Here is a 19,229-nt window from a genome sequence, read left to right as displayed (position 1 = left end):
ATATGAAATCACACACACACACACGCGCACACGCACACGCACACGCACACGCACACGCACACACGCACACACGCGCACACACGCACACACGCATGCATGCACATGCACGCACGCACCCGCACACATGCATGCACCCGCACGCACACGGACGCATGCATGCACGTACATGGACGCACACACACGCACGCACGCACACGCACACACACACGCGCACACGCACACACGCACACACACACACACACACACACACGCACGCACGCACGCGGCACACAACACACACACACACACACACACACACACACACACACACACACACACACACACACCCCATCCTCTCAAATTAAACATACTTCAATTTTTATATAAATTGTTATTTTTAAAATTTTAGTATTTATGCTTTTATAACAAAAGTAGTTTAACAAGAGTCCTACTCTTTAGAAGACAAGTTAAAAAGGTTTTTAACAAATGTTTCATAATAGGCAATAGACAACAAAGGTTAGAATAAACCACTTATAATACACTACTTGAGCAAATAGTTGCCCACATCAAGTCTAGTTAGAAACCTAGGAAAGAAGATGAAGAGCAATGTTTCCTTCTCTAAGAAATGACAATATTAGGAACACCATCATTGGGGGAAAGAGCAAGAAAGTCCTCATAGTGGGATTGTTAGTGTATAGAGTAAATTGTTGATGAGGCAACACATCATCTACCGAAGGTTGACAGATAACATGAGCAATAGGCCAAAAAAGGTTTCACATGGCCAAAGGGTTGTGGAGTAGGATGCATGGGGCTCAAAGAGGTCATACTACTAGTAGGAGGCAAAACATCACCAACAAAAGGTGGAGTAGCATCCATATGGCCCAGGAGGCCATACTAGCAAGAGGCCATTACATATTCCCAACCATGAGAACGACAACCCTAGGAAGAGGTATGGAGGTGTCAATATCAACCAATATACGTGTAAAAGTAGAAATACCTATGGAAGTAGTGATATCATTCACCTTTAAGAAGTGGTCAATGGAGTTGTCCATGGCCTCAAAGAAAAAATTCTTCCTAAAATGAAGGGGAAGATTGGGAAGATGAACCCACATAGTAGTTATTTTAACATTTCTAAAGAAGGATACTATAAGACTTTTTTTGAACTACTTAAATAATAAATATTTAAAAAATAAAATCTTTAGAAAATGAGTTTTGAAAATAAAAATTGGAAAATTTAAGTGACATTTTTAAAGGTACTAGTAGTAGAATTCTATGATTTAAACTTCTCTTAAATAGAAAGAGGTGGGATATAAAGAAACACAAATACCACTTGAGAGCTTAAGATGAGCAACTACAAAGTGTGTTCCCATAAAAATTTTAAGTAGCTAAGAACAATATTTTTCTTTGGTACCTTTTGTGTTGATTGATATTAGGTAAAATAAATTAAACAATACTTTTAAGGGGAGTTTAAATTTTCTCTATTAGTGCTTCTCAGGGTCTTCAACAAGGGGGACCCTTATCCCCCTATTAATTCATTATCATGGCTGAGGGGCTGGGCATATTTCTCATCTCCTAGGTGAGCTAGGGTTTTATTCAAGATTGCGGTTGGGGTGATGCGCTACCTCCATGCACTCACCTTCAGTTTGTGGATGATGTTTGTGGATGATACTAGTTTGAAGGGCGGGGCTAGAGTCAGTAAGGCTATGAATTTAAGGAGATATTTAGACATCTACTTGAGAGCTTTGGGCTAGCAAATTAATGAAGATAAGTCATCCATATATTTCTTTAATATTCCTTGACTTGTTCAAAATGAGATTTCTAGACTTTTCTAATTTTAGATTGGATCTATCTCACTAATTTATCTTGGTGTCCCCTTATTTTTGGGAGCTCAACATAAGGAATTTTGGTAGGGAATTATGGACAAATTCAATGGTAGAATTAGTCACTAGACTCACAGATGGTCATGCTCATTTGGTAGGGTAATTCTTTTGAAGATAGTAGTGTAGGCTTTGCCTATTGACATATGTTTTACAAAGACTCCTCCTTCAAGTTTTGTGTGGGAATTTTATGCACTTGCTCGATAATTTCTTTGGTCTTGTAGTCTTCTTTCTTCTAAGCGGAGCTTAGTTAAATAGGAGTTTGTAGACCATAGTGCACTGGTCCTCTCTCTCTCTCTCTCTCTCTCTCTCTCTCTCTCTCTCTCTCTCTCTCTCTCTCTCTCTCTCTAGTCAGTCAAGCCTTGTTGTCAAGTTGTATTGGAAATGGTGTAACTCTCACGATTAGGATTGGGCCAAGGTTTTATTACACAAGAACCTCCCTTATGTTGATTGTCTTGAGGTGCTCGTTATGAGTTGGTGAGCAAGGGATCTTCTACTTGGGAACCCTAAAAAAGGGATATCAACTTATCAAAGAGGTTCTATTTTGGATATGTAATAGAGGCTCTAAAGATTTGTTTTAATTGAATTCTTGGGATGGTCATCCTCCAATTATCTCTAGCTATCTGCAACTTCAATTTCTTTGCAACATCTTGACATAGGTGAGTTTGAGTGAGATAGAAAATATGAAACAATCAAGCATTTTGGCTAGATAGAGATGACACGTTGGAAGGACCCCCTTAAGTGGCTCTTCGGTGGCTCTAAGAAGGTTTGTGCTATGCTAGCTTCTATTTTGAAGGACAAGGTTTGCAACTCCCTTAATGGGAGAAATTTGATGGCTTGGGGTCCTAATCCAAAAGGTAAATCTACTATTTCTGATGTTTATATTAGTTTGGACAAGAAATTACATAGTGGGGCATATGTTCCATGCTAGAAGGTTGTTTGGAATAGTTTCTCATGGCTAAATATATTTATTTTCTTGTGGTTGGTGGTTCAAAGGAAATGCTTTACTTAGGAGAATCTTTGCAAGAAGAGATTCCATGGTTCCTCTATTTGTTCTCTTTGTTGGCATACCAAGGAATGCTTCTCCCATTTATTCTTTTTATGCTCATTCTTTAGAGGGATATGGAAAAGATAGTGGGAGGCGTGGCAACTAGCTTGTGCTCATGCTACCTCCTTAATTGATTTGTGGGAGAGCTTGGGGAGGCCCTCGGTGTAGATTTCTTTGCTTTAGGCGGCTTGGGCTATTGGTCATTTCCTTAGTATTTAATACTTGCAGTTGGAAAGGAACCATAGGGTTTTTTTTGTGACTCAATTTGGGAGTTCTCAGTTGTGGCAAAAGATTGTCCATAGGCTTCTGGAGACTATCTTTGTAAAGTGTGAAATATCGAAAAACGTGGACACATGCAAGTTGTCTATTGTTTGAATCCTGCAGCTAGAGAATAATAAAGTGGGGTACGCTATGAGCAATAAACCCTTCCATGCTAAGCAAAAATGAAGAGATATAGTATAGTTGGATGTTTTGTCCCTCAAATGTTTGAAAATTAATACATATAGTTCATCTCATGGGAATCATGTTCATGTTGGCATTGGAGGTATAGGGAGAGATAGGGATGGTTATGCTACATTCTTATTTTCTATTTGTAAGGTTCACCACTCTAATAATCTAATGGAGGCCCTTGCTATTATTGTTGTTGTTGAGCGAGGGTGTTTTTTAGGATAGAGGAACATTATGATTGAGTTGGATTCTTAGATTATTATAGATCATTGAATACTTAGAAACTAGAGGATGACAATTGACAATTAGCCTCAAAGGTTAGAAAAATCCATCACCCAGTGTGATTCTTTGGAAAATTTCTCCTTTAAGCATATTCCTAGAGAGTGGGATTGAGTTGTTGATTGTCTAGTGAAGTGGGCTTGTGAAAATGTTGGGGATTGGGATGTCGCTAGGACGGATGATCTTCCTCCTGATTAACTTGAAGTTTTAGATAGGCTTTTGCTTAAGGACATAAATATGTAATGAGTTTCTTACACTTGGTCTGAATAAAATTTTTACCCCCTTTTCTTCAAAAACTAATAATTATTGAGTTGATTCTCTTTCCATTTCCCCATTTTCTCTAAACAATATTATTGAAGTGCATGTTGTTCCTTCTCTCTTAAACAATTTTCCAATCCTATAACTTGTTATCTTTCTCCTAGCCCTTCCCATCCTTCTTATCTTCCCCATAAGCTTAACACTTATCACCTTAAGCAACCTCATTGCATCGCTTAATCTCCATGTGGAATGATGCTGCTAGACCTCTTCAAAATGAGAATTGAATTCAACGGTGGAATGTTGCTATTACCTATTGTACTAGGTTTTACCTAAGATCTTATGGGAATAAATGGCTAAAAGGTGGTCTAGAATGGAAGATATTTTTAATGTACCAATTGGAAAAAAGTAGAACTCTTTGAATTCTAGCACCAACTAATAACTCTCTACGACATGTCGACATGGAGTCAAGAATAAAAAGATTTTAAATTTTTAGTTGGTTCTGGAGTTCAGAGCAAGACTACGTTAAATGAAATAAGGGAACAAAGCAAGCAATTTTTTTAAAAAGATTATTTCAAGATCAAACTCTAAAGAATGAATTTTGTCTATCCATGATGAAGAGAGGAACAAACATGACAGTCCTGATGGTGTTAAAGATGTCATCATTTTACATTATCAACAATTGTTTATTAAACTAGCTAACATAGACCAACTTCAAGAGATAATTGGAGATTTGGTTGGCACTTCAATCCTTACTAAGATTGATCTAGAATAATTTGTTTACCTAGATCGATTGCTCACCCTTGAAGAGTTAGATCCTACCTTAAAGGATATGGTTGATTCAAAGAGTCTTAGTATTGATGGTCTTCTAGTATAATTTTTCATACTATGACCATTTATTAGGGAAGATTTCTATGAGGTCTGTAAAGAAGCACTAGTCAAGGGCTCATTAGACGAGTCCATAAATCAAGGGTTGGCAAAACTAAATTCTAAATTCTAAATGAAAACATCTTGGGGATGGAGACCACTTACTCTCCTTTATACCTCCTATAAGATTATCGCCAAAGCTATTCCTAATAGAATTAAACACACTATGTCAGAGAAATTGTAAGACCCTAGAGAAATGGGTTTATAGGAGGGAGATTTAGTTTAGAGAATTTAATGCTTGGTTGGGAAACAGTTGAATGGGTTCAACAAATGGTGACGTTTTGGTCCTAAGCTCATTTCACATGTAAAATTTATCTTTATTGTTGTCAATGCCTATCTTGCAACTAATGGTTCAATTAATCAAATCTTTTCAACGATCGATAGGACACAAGGGTGTCCTTTAGCCACATTCCTTTATGTTCTTACAAATGACACATTTAGTTGATGTTGAGAAGCAAAATCTCATTCATGGTATTTCTTTACCTAACAATAGAATTGCTCTCAAATCTCATTTTTCTAATGATAGTTTATTATTCATCCAAATTGTCAAGAAGAGCTCAATAATACCCTCAATGTCTTGGATGCATATTGTTGTGCACCTAACTCTCAACTTTCTCATAATAATTTTGAAATTTGAATCATGTACTCTCATAATAAAATCAAATTTTGAGTCTTGTACTATCATAATAAAATTGATACTTGAATATGTGTGCTTCACTCATTTGTGAACACCCTTCCATCTTGTACTCTCCAAAGTGGTTTGCAACTGTAGTGTAATACAAGATGCAAATAGAGAAATAACATTTCCTCCAATTGTATTTGAACATATTATTAAAAAAAAAAGGTGTTTGAAAATCCTTCGAAGAGTCTTATGCAAGTAGTGGTGTCATATTTTGATTCTACCACCAAATGCCATTCAAAGCAATATATATTTCCATTGAAATAACTCAAACAAAAATCTCATTTTATCTTCATGGTACTTGAAATTAATGTACAATGTGCTCATGCAATATATCTTTAATGCAACATGATGACCAGATTTGAAAAGAAGCGCTTGAATTTAATCTTTCATATATCTCAAGGTAATTATTGTTTGGCTTTAACTCCGAAAATAAACCCTGGACACTCAAGCCATATTCTGAATTTCAATGTACCTAGATTTCCAATGCCAAACCAACCAACATACAAAAGTACAAAATGACATATACCAAACATCTCAATATACAAACTTTCCATTGTGGCACCACCCAAATAGTAAACTAAAACATATATCTTACGAATTAGGGGAACATTCAAAACTATCTTACAAGTCTTACATTTCAGTTTACTGTTTAGCCCTTACCCTTTCAATATACCCCTCCTTCAATGCACTATATGTTAAATTCTTGTAACTCAATTATAGATCAATTGCACAATAAATTCACAGAAATAAACTCAATCTAATTTATAACAATTAATACTCTAGGTTAATTAACATAAGCATATAGCGGGAGCCAAATAATAGAAACCAAACACACATAGACAATAGCACATATATACCCAGAAAACCCTAGCTTGGGGAAAAACTTGCAACTGTTGGATCTTCTATTTAGCCTAACAACAAACTTTCTCTTCCAGAGTACAATAGAGTTTGCTACATCAACTTTACATATATAGAGCCCAATTGCTTTACCTAGCAAGCAAGGAAAGAAACTTTCCTTGCTTTCTTTGGCTTTAAAACACATAAAATCACTCTTACTTTATGCAACCTCACAAACTCATAATTATCCTATTCAAAGAATAAAAACTAAAGTTGTTGCTAAACATCCAACTCAAGTTGCTTTAAAGCAACTCCACCTTCCAAGCTAGATGAAAAAACAAAAATCAACACTCCCTCTTAGCGAGGAAAGTGTTTTGCACAACACCCAGCTTATCCCTGAAGAATACAAACTTATTCTTCACCAAAGCCTTTGTCAGGTTATTTGCTATTTGTTCTTCTGTAGGAATGTACCGAAGTTTCACTATCCCCTTCTCCACACAATCTCTAATGAAGTGACTTGATCTCAATGTGCTTGGACTTGTTATGAAACACTGGATTCTCAAAAAGTTTGATGCAACTCTAATTATCATAGTAAATGACTGTTGGATCTTGATTCTAATCAAAGAGCCCAACTAGAAGTTTATGAAGCCAAATAGCCTCACATGTAGCCATACTGGCAACCATATACTCAACCTCTACAAAACTTTGTGCAACTGACTTTTGTTTCTTTTTGTACCAAGAGACAACTCCTGATCCCAAACTGAAACTACACACTAAAGTGCTTTTTCCTGTCAATTGTACTGGCTGCCCAATTTGCATCAATAAACTCCTCAAGCTTCACTCCATCCTATTGAACATATTTCAATGCGAAATCAATTGTGCCTTAGAGATATCTGAAGACATGCTTTGCAACTATCCAATGCACACATTTAGGTTCCACCATAAACTAAGAGAGTTCACTGCAAAACAAATGTCTAACCTAGTGTTGACTAGATACATAAGAGATCCTATCAATTGTCGGTATAAGGTAGGGTTCATTGCTTTTGATTTGGAAGTATCAATCTTCCTCCAATTTGTCACAAGTGGTGTTGACATGGGCTTACAATTCTCCATCTTGAATCGCTCCAAGATATCAATTAAGTATTTCCCCTATCCAAGGAAAATCTCTCCCTCTTTATGCCACAACTCCAATCCCAGAAATAGTGCATCAACCCCAAATCCTTCATCTCAAACTCTTCTACAAGATCTCAATTGCAGTGTGATATGAGCTCCTTTCCCCTGTAAGAAATAAGTCATCAACATACAATAACAATACGAGAAGTTCATTCTTCTCCTAAACATAGTATAGGTTTGAATCCACCTCACTTTTGATGAAGCCCACACTATGGAAGTAACTATCAATACATGAATACCATGCCCTAGGAGCTTGCTTGAGTCCATATAATGCTCTTTTCAACCTGCAAACATGAGAATCCCTCCCATGTGCTTCAAATCCTTCAGGCTACTCAATGTAAATTTCTTCCTCAATTACTCCATTGAGAAATGTGCTTTTAACATCCATTTGTGAATCTTCTACCCCATCTGTGCAGCCATAAAAATTATAGCTCTTATGGAAGAGTACCTGGCTATTGGAGCAAATGTCTCGTCATAGTCAATTCCTTCCTTTTGAGAAAACCCCTTAGTCACAAAATGAGCTTTGAACTTTTCCACACTACCATTTGCAGCATGCTTACTCTTATACAACCATCTTGAGCCCACCATATACTTCTCTTTTGGTCGTGGTACTATCTCCCACACACTATTCTTCATGATGGAAGAATACTCTTCCACCATAGCATCCTTCCAAACTCGGTGCTTGGATGCCTCTTGGAAGCTAGAAGACTCTACATCAATTAATTCACTCATAAGTGCTACATAATTAGAATAACGTTTGGAAGCCTTTCTTTGTATGACTAAATCTTGTGGATCACCCAAATATTCTTGAGCCTCTCTTAAAGTTTGCTTAGCTTCCCTTTTTGTCTTCTTTGTAATAGGGATATGAGGTTGAGGATTCTTTTGAGCCTCTTGATCATCTTGTTCGGTTTGCTTGTCTTTCTCTCCAGCTTGAGTGACTAAAGTTCGAGGAATTTGTGCTACCTCAATTGTGGATGATTGCTCCTCCTCATTCATCAAGCTACTAGACTTCTAAAGAGATTTCTCCTCCTCAAACCTTACACCTTTGCGAACAAACTGTTTTCCTTAGGGAAGGAATGTAAACTTGATAAGCCTTAGAACTTTCACTGCACCCAACAAGGATACCCTTCTCTACAGTTGGTTCTAACTTTGTTCTTTTCTCCATAGGAACGTGACAATACACAAGGCATCCAAAAATGTGAATATGACACAAACCTGGGTTCTTACCACTAAACGGCTCTTCCAGAGTCAATTTTCCCAACACTTAGCGAGGACTCCTATTTTGCAAATATAAAATTGTATTGCAAGCTTCTGCCCGTAGGAATCAAGGCAAGTCCTGATCATGAAGCATGGCCTTGGCTGCTCCAACTATAACCCTATTCTTTCACTCAACAACTCCATTTTGTTCAGGGTTGTACGTAATTGTCAACTATTTCTTGATACCTTCCTGAGTAAAAAAATTAGAGGTGTACTCGTCTCCATTATCAGACCTCAATATCTTGATCTTTCTCCCTACTTATTTTTTCACTAGAGCTTTAAACTCTTTGAATTTACCAAAGACCTCGTCCTCGTTCTTCATAAAATATATCCATGTGTTCCTGGAGAAATCATCAATGAAAGTAACATAATACTCGTACCCATTTAAGGACCCTGTTGACATAGGCTCCCACACATCTGAGTGTACGAGATTCAAAATCCCTTCATATCTACTGTCACTACTTGAAAAATTGGTCTTGGCATATTTCCCAAAATCACAACCCTTACACACCCTATGCTTTTATGTCTTCATCTTAGTCAACCCTATCACTATTTCCTTGAGCACATTAAGTGCTCCATGGTGTAGATGAGCCATCCTCCTATGCCACAATTCTCCTTGCCCTTCACAACTACTTACCAATGCTTGTGTAGGCTCAAACTATAATCGAAACAAGCTTCCATTTCTAACTTCAATCACTTTTGCAACTTTGGAATCCTTGGGACGTATATATACTTTTCCCCTTTCAAAGGTTACAATGTAGCCCTTGTCTTCCAAAGTAGAAACTGAAATTAAATTCTTTGTCATGCCAAGAACATACAACACATCCTTCACCAACAAGGGTTTGTTAGCCTCCCTTTGAGCATGGTACTTAGCATTGTCACTGAGTTCAATAAAGAAATCCAACTTCTTCTCGTCCAACTTGGTGAAACAATCTCTGTCTCCTGTTATGTGGCAAAAAACCCCACTGTCAATATACTAAACCCTGCTGGCAACTGAGCTTGAGAGACCAACGATGAGTGAAAACTCATCCTCAAATCGTGATGTCCACTCATCCACCTCGACTGTAGAGGCAACTTGGTTCTATCCATCCTTATTTTTCTTATTCCTATTTGGACATCGACTGGCATAGTGACCCATTTAATGGAAGCAAAAACATTTTATCCTACTCAAATCTTTCCTCTGCCACTCTTAGAATAACTTTCAGTTTGCCCTTCATTAGACTTCTTTTTACCCTTGCTTGCAAGAGCAAGATTTTCTTTGTCATGACCCAAATTTCCTCTTGAACAAAATCATCCCAAAGTCTTGCCCAATCAGGTAATTGATCTCTGCCAACCACGCACTTGACAAAAGCTTCCCAGTGCTTTGAAGAACCATTTAAGGCTATATGCACCAACTCATCTTCAACAATTGTCTCTCCAATAGCAACCAACTCATCTCTGCCTTGTGTCAACTTGGACAAATAAGAGGTAACACTCACCTTTGGACATCTTGGTATTATGCACTTTGTCCTTGAGCATCATCTTATGACTCTAGTGGTTTCTCTAATAGAGTCTTGTGAGCATATCCCACATCTTCTTCGCAGTATCTTTCCCCAATAGAGGAGGAATTAAATGATCTCTTACTCTGTCAAGAATGATTCTTTGAGCTTTGGCCTTCTTGACCTCATGCAAGTCCAAAGCAACAGGATCATTCACAGGTGGAGTCACTGTTGTACTATCATAGATCCACAACCTATTTTGCTTGAGAACATATGTAATTCAAACCTTCCACTGCAAGAAGTTAGATGCACCCTCAAGTCTATCCTCATATCAAAGACTAGTTGCCATAGCCATAAGAAAACCTGGAGACAAAAAACTGTTTTTTTTTGTCTTTGAAATTTGCATTACAAATCTTGATTCTGTATTCAGAGTTTAGAGCTCCGATACAATGTTAAATTCTTATAAGCCAATTACAAATCAATAGCAAAATAAATTCATAGAAAGAAACTCAATCTGATTTATAACAATTAATACTCTAGGTTAATTAACAGAAGCCAAACACACACAGACAATAACACAAATATACCTAGGAAACCCCAACTTCGGGAAAAACCTGCAACTGTTGGATCTTCTATTCAGCCTAACAACAAACTTTCTCTTCCAGAATACATATATAGAGCCCAACTGCTTTACTTAGGAAACAAGGAAATAAATACATAAAATCACTCTTGCTTTATTCAACCTTACAAACTCATAATTATCTTATTTAAAGAATAAAAACTAAAGTTGTTGCTAAACATCCAACTCAAATTGCTTTAAAGCAACTCCACCTTCCAAGTTACATAGAAAAACAAAAATGAACACTCTAAAGGGGCTTTCGGCTCAGTATATTTAACTCTTTGCAAACATTAGTACATTGTCAAAAATTCACTCAACCAAGTGTACGTAGGATTCACAAACCACCACAAGTATGGAAATAAAGTAATCATATCATAAGAATAAAAAAAACAAGAAATATTATGTTTGTGTGCTGTTAATAGTCTGTAAAAGCAAGCCCCCTGTTCTAGTGCTGTTGTTCTCTTTGATGCCTTTGGACTGTGTTTGTGTAAGGATCAGCCCTCTTGTTAGGCTGGTGATTATGATTAAAAACAAAGAACGAGCAATAAAGTATAGAACTGATATTATAAGAACTAAGAATTCTAGGCTTGATGGTGGAGAGATTATGTAGACCTCTGGTTTTGAAATCAACTTTATGGTAATGCTGACACAATTTCTGTTTGTCAAACATAAATTTTGATCCTTTCAGAACCATTAAATCCTCTGCCAATTTCAGCTTGTCTAGCATCAATAGGGATCACTGGGTCTGACAACATAAGGAAAACTGTAAACGCTGAGAGTGGAAGATAATTTTGTACTAGCTGAGGAATTCTGTGAGGCATTGTTATTTTTTTCAGAAAGCAGTTTAAAAAATAAATGTCACCAAAGTGAAATTCACAATGAATTGCTTTATAGATTTCAGGAACCAACGACTGTGACCTACAGGAATTGTTACAGAAACCCAACAATTTTAATGATTGGAGAGTTTTGTAACTCTACAGTGGCTTTTGTTGGATCCGTATTTATATTTAGACAATGGTAAGTTGGGATTAGTTCCTGCATTGCACTCATCTGTTGTTACTCCATTGGTTCACATGATAATGCAAAAACATCTAAAATATGCATAATGGCAGCAACAATCAGTTTTGATGGCAAAACCCACCAGAACAAGTTGGCATTCTGTAGCAGTCTATATATATCAGTACACAGCAAGCAAGCATTGTCCCAGACTACCAGCTGCCATGACACCACTTATTTGTCACTATCGGCCAGATTTATTTTGCCTTCAATTGGTTGAGATATCTAACTTTGCAAATTCCTAAATTTTCTTCTTTTAAATCATGGCAACAAGCAGTTAAAGCGATGGCCTGACAGATCAAAATAAATGAAAAGACAGAAATTCATTTAAGTACAAAAATCCACAACCTTTGGACCCAATTACAAATCTCAATTCTGTAGAACGACTCCAAATGAGAGATACATAAGCCAAAGAAGACATCATGTGGTTGGGAAGGAAAACATGCATAGAGTAAACTACACAGAAGATGAATAAATTAATAAGATATGTCTTCCATTCACATTGATGTCATCACATGCATTTTTAGATTGTAACCTCATTGAGTTTTTGCGCTCTCTCATCCTGATGACGGATCACGGAGTGTGATCCAAAATATTGATGCACAAACTGTATACATAGTCTAATCCAGAAACACTCCTAACAACATAGCATAGTTTATTATTGTCAGAGTTGCATAATAGATTGATTTCTATGGCCATATTGATTATGGCTTGACTAGTATAAATAATTAACAATCCCCACTGATTATGAGTATAGGATTACTCCTCTATTGATTTGAACGGAGTTGAAATAAAATCAGGTGTTTTACATGTGTAAGGCAATTACATGTTTTTAACTAAAACAACAAGAGTCAGTTAGGTCCGTAATGATGGCTACAAGTTTCTCTATACCACTATATAATTTTTCTCAAATTAGTTGAGTTTTTCTAAATTGTCATTTTCATATCCATTTACCATTAACCTTTCTCTATTGACTTCTAAATAGTAGAACTTTCAAACAGACATTTTCTGGTTAAATTAGAAAATGGAGTGGAATGTTTACAGTCTAGCTTCAAAATGATATGGCTCAAATGTCTAGGCTGATGCTGTGTCATCCAAATGTTCAGGTAAATAGCCCAACAGCATAAAAATTGCACACTTGTATCATCCAAAACCTGCCATTGAAATGGTAAATAACATATCCAAAAATGCTGTTGGTAAAGGGAATTTATGGGAGACATTTTTAGCTACGAGATTTGTCAGAAAAAAAGTGTCAAAGTTGTTTATCTCAATTTTTGTTAAGATCTGAAATTTTCCAGGGGACAAATTGCAATTGGCAGCAAATCACGACAAGACGCAAATTTCTCCCATATTCTGCATCTCTACCTAAGTCCCACTGCAACACATAATTAACCAAAATGATCTGTATTTACAATTTTTCTCAATTCATGAAAGGTGTTTTTTGTTCAATTCTAGATTTTAAAGTGGTAGACAGAGAATGGCATACTTTAGTAATTGGCAAGCAGACATCGATAATTATTATCTCCTAAGGGTTTCTTTTATTGAACCCACAGAATTGTTTAGCTATTCCAGAACATAATCTTTCGGCTGAAACTCATTTGGCTGAAAGCCAAATATTGAAGGATGTTCTCATGATGTTGGAGCCTTTTGCTCGGCACGAGTTGATCTTGATCAATTTATTTAAAACAATTCATTATATAATGCTCCAAACATTCAGTAAAGTAACACTAATAGAAATTTATGGTTTTTTTTCACTTTCACAATAACATACTAAATTAAGAAAAACAGGGAGAATCCCAGTATGTGCAATAATGAATCATGTATGCTTCAACTCGGTGCTTCAAACTGGGAATTTTCATCAAGCTTGAAAACAGAAGCAGTCAGATTTACATTGATAGAATAATTGTTAACGAACTTAGATTCATTAAGATATAATTGAGGCTGTAACATGGGACTAAAAAAATGCCGGGCTCCCAATTAGCTGTTTTGGTGTAGCCATAACAAGAAGCACCAGAGTTTTATTTCTAATAGGATCTTGAACTTGACTAGCACATGTAAAGTAATGACCAGTATAAAAATTTATTCTGAATACTGTAAATAAAAATTAAAGAAATCTATCATGGTATTTGAACGTCAAATCCCACACATAACAGGAATAAGATATAGCAACATCACATGCAATTATATGTGTACGTATTTACTAATAACTAGGACTATATTGTTGAAATCTCTCAATAACTGCAACTGAAAATTGGGGTGATGAGCAGACTGAAAAACTTTGCAGTTAAATCCAGATATAACAGCATAATTTAAAACACTCACATATACCTCCTATCCACAAATTGTTAGAAGTGTCAAATAACCAGTAAACATAAATGCATTGCTCAGGCCACACACTTTGAATAAATTGCCACCTGCACTGATATCTGCTTCAACTCTTCGACTTGCCAATCAGCTTGCAGTAAGATACACAAAATAGGCCACACAACATGAGCATGTTAAACTGCCACCTGCAATGATATATGCTTCAACTCTTATACTTACCAATCGGCTTGCAGTAAGAAAGACATAATAGGCTACACAACACGAGCATGTTAAACTGGCACCTGCAATGATATCTGCTTCAACTCTTATACTTACAAATCAGCTCGCAGTTAGAAAGACATAATGGGCCACACAAAATGAGCATGTTATAGTAAAAACGTGCGAGTCAGATGAGATCTACGTTAGAAATCCACTTATTTTATTGCCAAGGTAGAGTGCCAGAACTCTTTCTATAAGATTACAAAAGTTAAGCAGAAATATATGCACCCTAGAACTAAGATACTATCAACTCTGATATATATGTTGAATAGTGAACAAAAAGAAAACAGAAATAATTAATGCCACATGCCATGTTAAATGAATGGGAAGATGTACTGAAAAGATTTTGATTTCTACTACCGCAAAACCACTCTTTTCTTTGCCCAAGAAACTCGTTGCATTAACAATATTGTAAAGGTATAACTAAGACACAAGACTGTGACCATAGCTCGGAATTCCTTCTCAAAATCTGATTGCTACCTTAAGAAGTCCACAGAGGCCGACAAAACAACAGCTGAAATTCTATGAAAGTTTTATCTTTATCCAACCGAAGAATTGTGAATAAATTTCTGCAGGTTCTTTAACCATGTATTATGGTGGAGCAAATTGGGCAATCATTTCCACATAGCAAGACTAAGATTAAAGAAATATTAACGTTTCTGTATACAAATAATATAATCTACATAGATTTATTAATACATAAAGCCTATCACGTAGAATACAACATGCAAGGGATGCAATAGCAATCATGATATTACAAGCAATAACATTCCCAGGATTTTGAAGAAAAATAAACTCTTGAACGGTTCAATCTCAAAAAGCAGAGTTTCCAAGAAATAATACCTTGCCAACATGGTATTTACTCTGAAAATGTGTATAAACCATCATTTGATCAGTTAATAAAATATAATTGTTTTCAACTCTTTCGAATGACTAGAAGATACCAACCTTTCTTACACATTTTTCACAATTGACCGTAATTTCATCAACTCCGAATAGCATTTAGAACAAATGCTTTTGGATTGATACAATGGTAAGAACATATACAGGACCCTGTTCTGGATCTACCAATAAGTCAAAATCATATAAGACTGAACGGCTTTTACTAATATTATCAAGTACTGTAGCATATCTTATCTGCTTAAGATCATTGTTAAGTTCTATAATACCTATCTGTCTCTCCTCCAAAGTAACCATACTGTACACCTGGCCCATAGACAAAATTGTTAGTTACAGGTGTAACCTCATCGGGAGCAGTATGAGCATATTTGCTACTATTCTTCTGGGTTAGTTTCATTCGTCCTTTCACATTTCCTTTTGTCTCACCAGATAATTCTGCAGATAGCCTACCTATTTTATGTTGCAGGTCAACAACAGAGTCTGCCATGAGTTTTCCCTTGGCATTCTTCTTAGAATCAACCTGCTTCAACTCTAACCTATACAAGGCACAGGCATCACAGTTATTCATTTCATATTCATAAAGATGCCATTCAAACTGATTTGATGGTTGAGGATCCATGTAATAGGACCTCTTAAGACCACCAAAATCCTTCATTACTTGTTTTCTTGACTCATGCCAACCACGACCACAATAATCTGGCAAAGATCGCTGCTTTCTATTCCCACTTTCAAAAGCTCTTCGAGGTTTATCAAAAAATAACCACTCCCTAATAACTTCACCTTGAAGGACAAACAAGTCGAAGAGCTCTGCAAAATCAACATGAGTATAAATTTCAATGAAAAAACAATAAAATCATGTGTATCTAAAGTTGAAAAAAAAAATCTGTATAAATTTATTTAGTAGTTTTAACAGAAATGAAATTTCTATTTATAAGTTGTAAGACAAAGTTTCGATTTCATAAAGCCATTTTTTATGTTTATATATTTCACAAGCACCAAGTGTATGCTATAGCTTACATGCAAAATAGATAAATACCTGGTGCATTCCAGGGAGATTTTGCTGTGGCAGCACCTTCACATTCAGGAATTCCAACAGCTTTTCCCAGAGTTTTAGCACCAAGTGCAGCAAAGAGGGGGCCATCCTTGAGTTCAATTCCTCCAGGCCTTAAAACAGGAGACATGCCTTGAGGACCTTCACTCAAGGCCAGATTTCCATGAAAATCACTGCAATAATCTTGGCACCATTCTGATCCTTGGGCTGGTCTAGGGCAATCCCAAAGTGCGCATTTGGGGCCTAGGAAAGCTGCAGGAGGAGGACAAACTCCTGGGCGTGGACCTTGATATCCAGGTACAGGTTCTTCCAGAAAATCTAGATCAAAAGGGATGTACAGGTTATGACTAAAAATCTCATGTAGATCAAGTAAATCATTTTCCATCTCCGCTGGAGCATCTAAACCCTCATCAACAATTGGTGTTAATGATTCTGGAAGAATACTTTTTTGCTTCCTGATGTTATCAGTGGGTTGTTCCTGTGTATTCATGTCTTCCACAATGAAGTCCTGCAAACAGCTAAAATGCAAATCCATCAAAATATATTTCAGAATATTACCATGAAATGTGATGTCTGTTTTTTGTACATGCTTGCCATTTCTTCATTAAAGGAGCTCACCTCCTGGAAACCAGTAGGATTAGCAACCTCAAGAGTTGTTTCATCGAGCTGAAGCTTAGGACTGGATGGTGCTGCAAGAACACTGGTTGCATCATCTTCCTCTTCATGAAGTTGCAACAAACGCCGCATATTGGAAGACAGTTCTTGGGAAACCGCCTGCATATCAAGCTCAAACAGTTAGGCTTCTGAATTAATAGGCAAGTTCACTTTCTTATATCAATCTCAAACAAAAGGAATAAAGAACCATTTGTGCACATTATTTTACCCATTTTGATATCTGAATCAATATTGTTCAATCACAACTAAGTTATTAACTACACTTTCACTGTAAGTGCCTAATCTCAATAAGCTAATCAGTTCAACTAAAAAGATTATATATATTTCAAGCAATTACTCCACAATATATTCCCTCTTCTATCACTCAAAAAGTTTGTGAAACAACTAGTAATAGACCAAACAAAAGAAAAAGGTTAGAACATGACCAGCAGAGATGTAGAAGGTGAGTCCTCATGTAGCTCAGCCTTCCATTCCCGCAACAACTGATGAACCTGCTCCTCCAAAACTGCAGCATCACTGGCTCGGCTATCCTTCCTGGCATTTTGCAGTTCAGTAAACATCCCTTGCAAATCATCGACCCTATTCTTCGCCTTTGTTTTGAGCAACTGATCAGATGCAGACTTTGAAACAATCTTTGTTCTCTTCCCCATAACTTTGAAATCTGTAAGTAAAGATAATTCAAGCAACAGGTCGTATACCAAATCTTCACAATCCCTCGTTGATGTCAATTGGCTACAATTGCAAGACTTTGTTCTTAGTTTTCATACATCACAATCTTCAGAACACCTGATAGAACTAAGCTGCCCACAGTCACCAAAATTTGTTCCTTATTCTTTCAAAGACTTCAAATACCACAGGGCATACACTCCAAAGGCTACTCTCTTTTGTGTCAACTGAGTTCAGGATGTAAGCAAACTTTACAAATACTGAAGAGCAAATAGGCTATCTCTTTGGATGCTTAACTCCAGTTCTTCTTATGCTCTTTCATTGGAATATATACAATGCCCCCTAGGTTCTCAATGAACATTTGTGTCACTCAAAGCACAGTAAATCATCAACAGAAAATCCCTAGATATCCTAGTACCCAATAAAAAATCTGCTATTCGTTAACTCTCAGCGAAGACACAATTCAGTGACAAAAAACTGTAAACTGATGGAGGCACGCTATCTACTCAACACAGAAATATGATCGCAAAAATGGAACACTCCTGGTACTCCAACACAATAATTTGGTCAATGGGTAGCTTTCTAATCATTGAAAGCAAGGCAAAGCAGATAACAGCGTTTACTACAACCACTAATCCACCCAATCTGTTCAATAGCCTACCTTAATTGGCATATCCTCACTGCATATAACAGAACTCTGGAAAATCTCTACGAATTCTTCACATATCCAAGCTAAACCCTAACATGATAACACCAACAACATGATTAAAGTATCCAATACGATTGACTTCAATCGCTCCCGGCCTCAACAATACTTTGCTACGGCTAACTTGCTCTCGGTTAGCCGTAGCAGAAAACCATTGAAAACACAAGATAGCAAAGCCAGAAAAACAATATCCTTAAACCTCAATGGAGGAACTTTAAAATTGAGTTTCCAGCTTTCAGGTGCACCAAAATTAATTTTTTGAATCCAATTCAAATTCTACACCTTAAAATCGGAAAAACCAATCTCAGTACCTCAAATTAGACTCTTCCTGCCTCATTTTTGACGCCTTCCCTCCTTAGAACATCCGGGGCTCCGATCGCCTTCTCTTTCAGCATGAATTCAGTCCCTTCAGAAAGCGCAAATTGTGTTTTCTGGTCCGGAACAGATCGAATTGCAAGACAAAGAGCCCCCGGAATCAGGATAATAAAGACGGCAGGATGCGCTGGAAAGGTAGGGCGGTTCAACTACGTACAGATGTACTGCGTATATCGTGGTCATTTTTGTACAAGTATTTCCGTGCTATGTAGAAAGAGAATCAGAGAAGGGCATTATAGACATAGGCAACGTTTTGAAGGCTAGCTCTGGACAGAAAAGATTGACTTATTCACGATTCTCTTCACCTGGACCCCGCTGAAGTCAGACCCACTTTCCTAGCATTGGGTAATCGATAGAAA

The 19,229-nt window shown here is 36.8% G+C and overlaps 1 protein-coding gene across 2 annotated transcripts; it reads right to left on the bottom strand.

The window, feature by feature from the left end:
• Positions 1–15,323: 15,323 nt before the first annotated feature.
• LOC149550572 (transcription factor VOZ1-like) lies at positions 15,324–18,948 on the bottom strand. 2 transcript variants are annotated; one of them, XM_089793553.1, is made up of 4 exons: positions 17,549–18,948; positions 17,067–17,222; positions 16,434–16,966; positions 15,324–16,204 (listed from the first exon to the last, which is right to left on the bottom strand). In XM_089793553.1, exons 1-4 carry the CDS (start codon positions 17,695–17,697, stop codon positions 15,651–15,653), a joined length of 1,392 nt encoding a protein of 463 aa, XP_089649679.1. In that variant the 5' UTR covers positions 17,698–18,948; the 3' UTR covers positions 15,324–15,650. The 2 variants fall into 2 exon arrangements, with proteins under 2 accessions (XP_089649679.1, XP_089649678.1); XM_089793552.1 differs by having other exon boundaries at positions 16,434–16,956.
• Positions 18,949–19,229: the final 281 nt, after the last annotated feature.

The sequence above is a fragment of the Cupressus sempervirens genome, chromosome 7 (assembly GCF_028749045.1).
Source record: "Cupressus sempervirens isolate cs-2001-9-10 chromosome 7, ASM2874904v1, whole genome shotgun sequence".
Taxonomy (NCBI): domain Eukaryota; kingdom Viridiplantae; phylum Streptophyta; class Pinopsida; order Cupressales; family Cupressaceae; genus Cupressus; species Cupressus sempervirens.
This window is presented reverse-complemented; position numbering and strand designations above follow the sequence as displayed.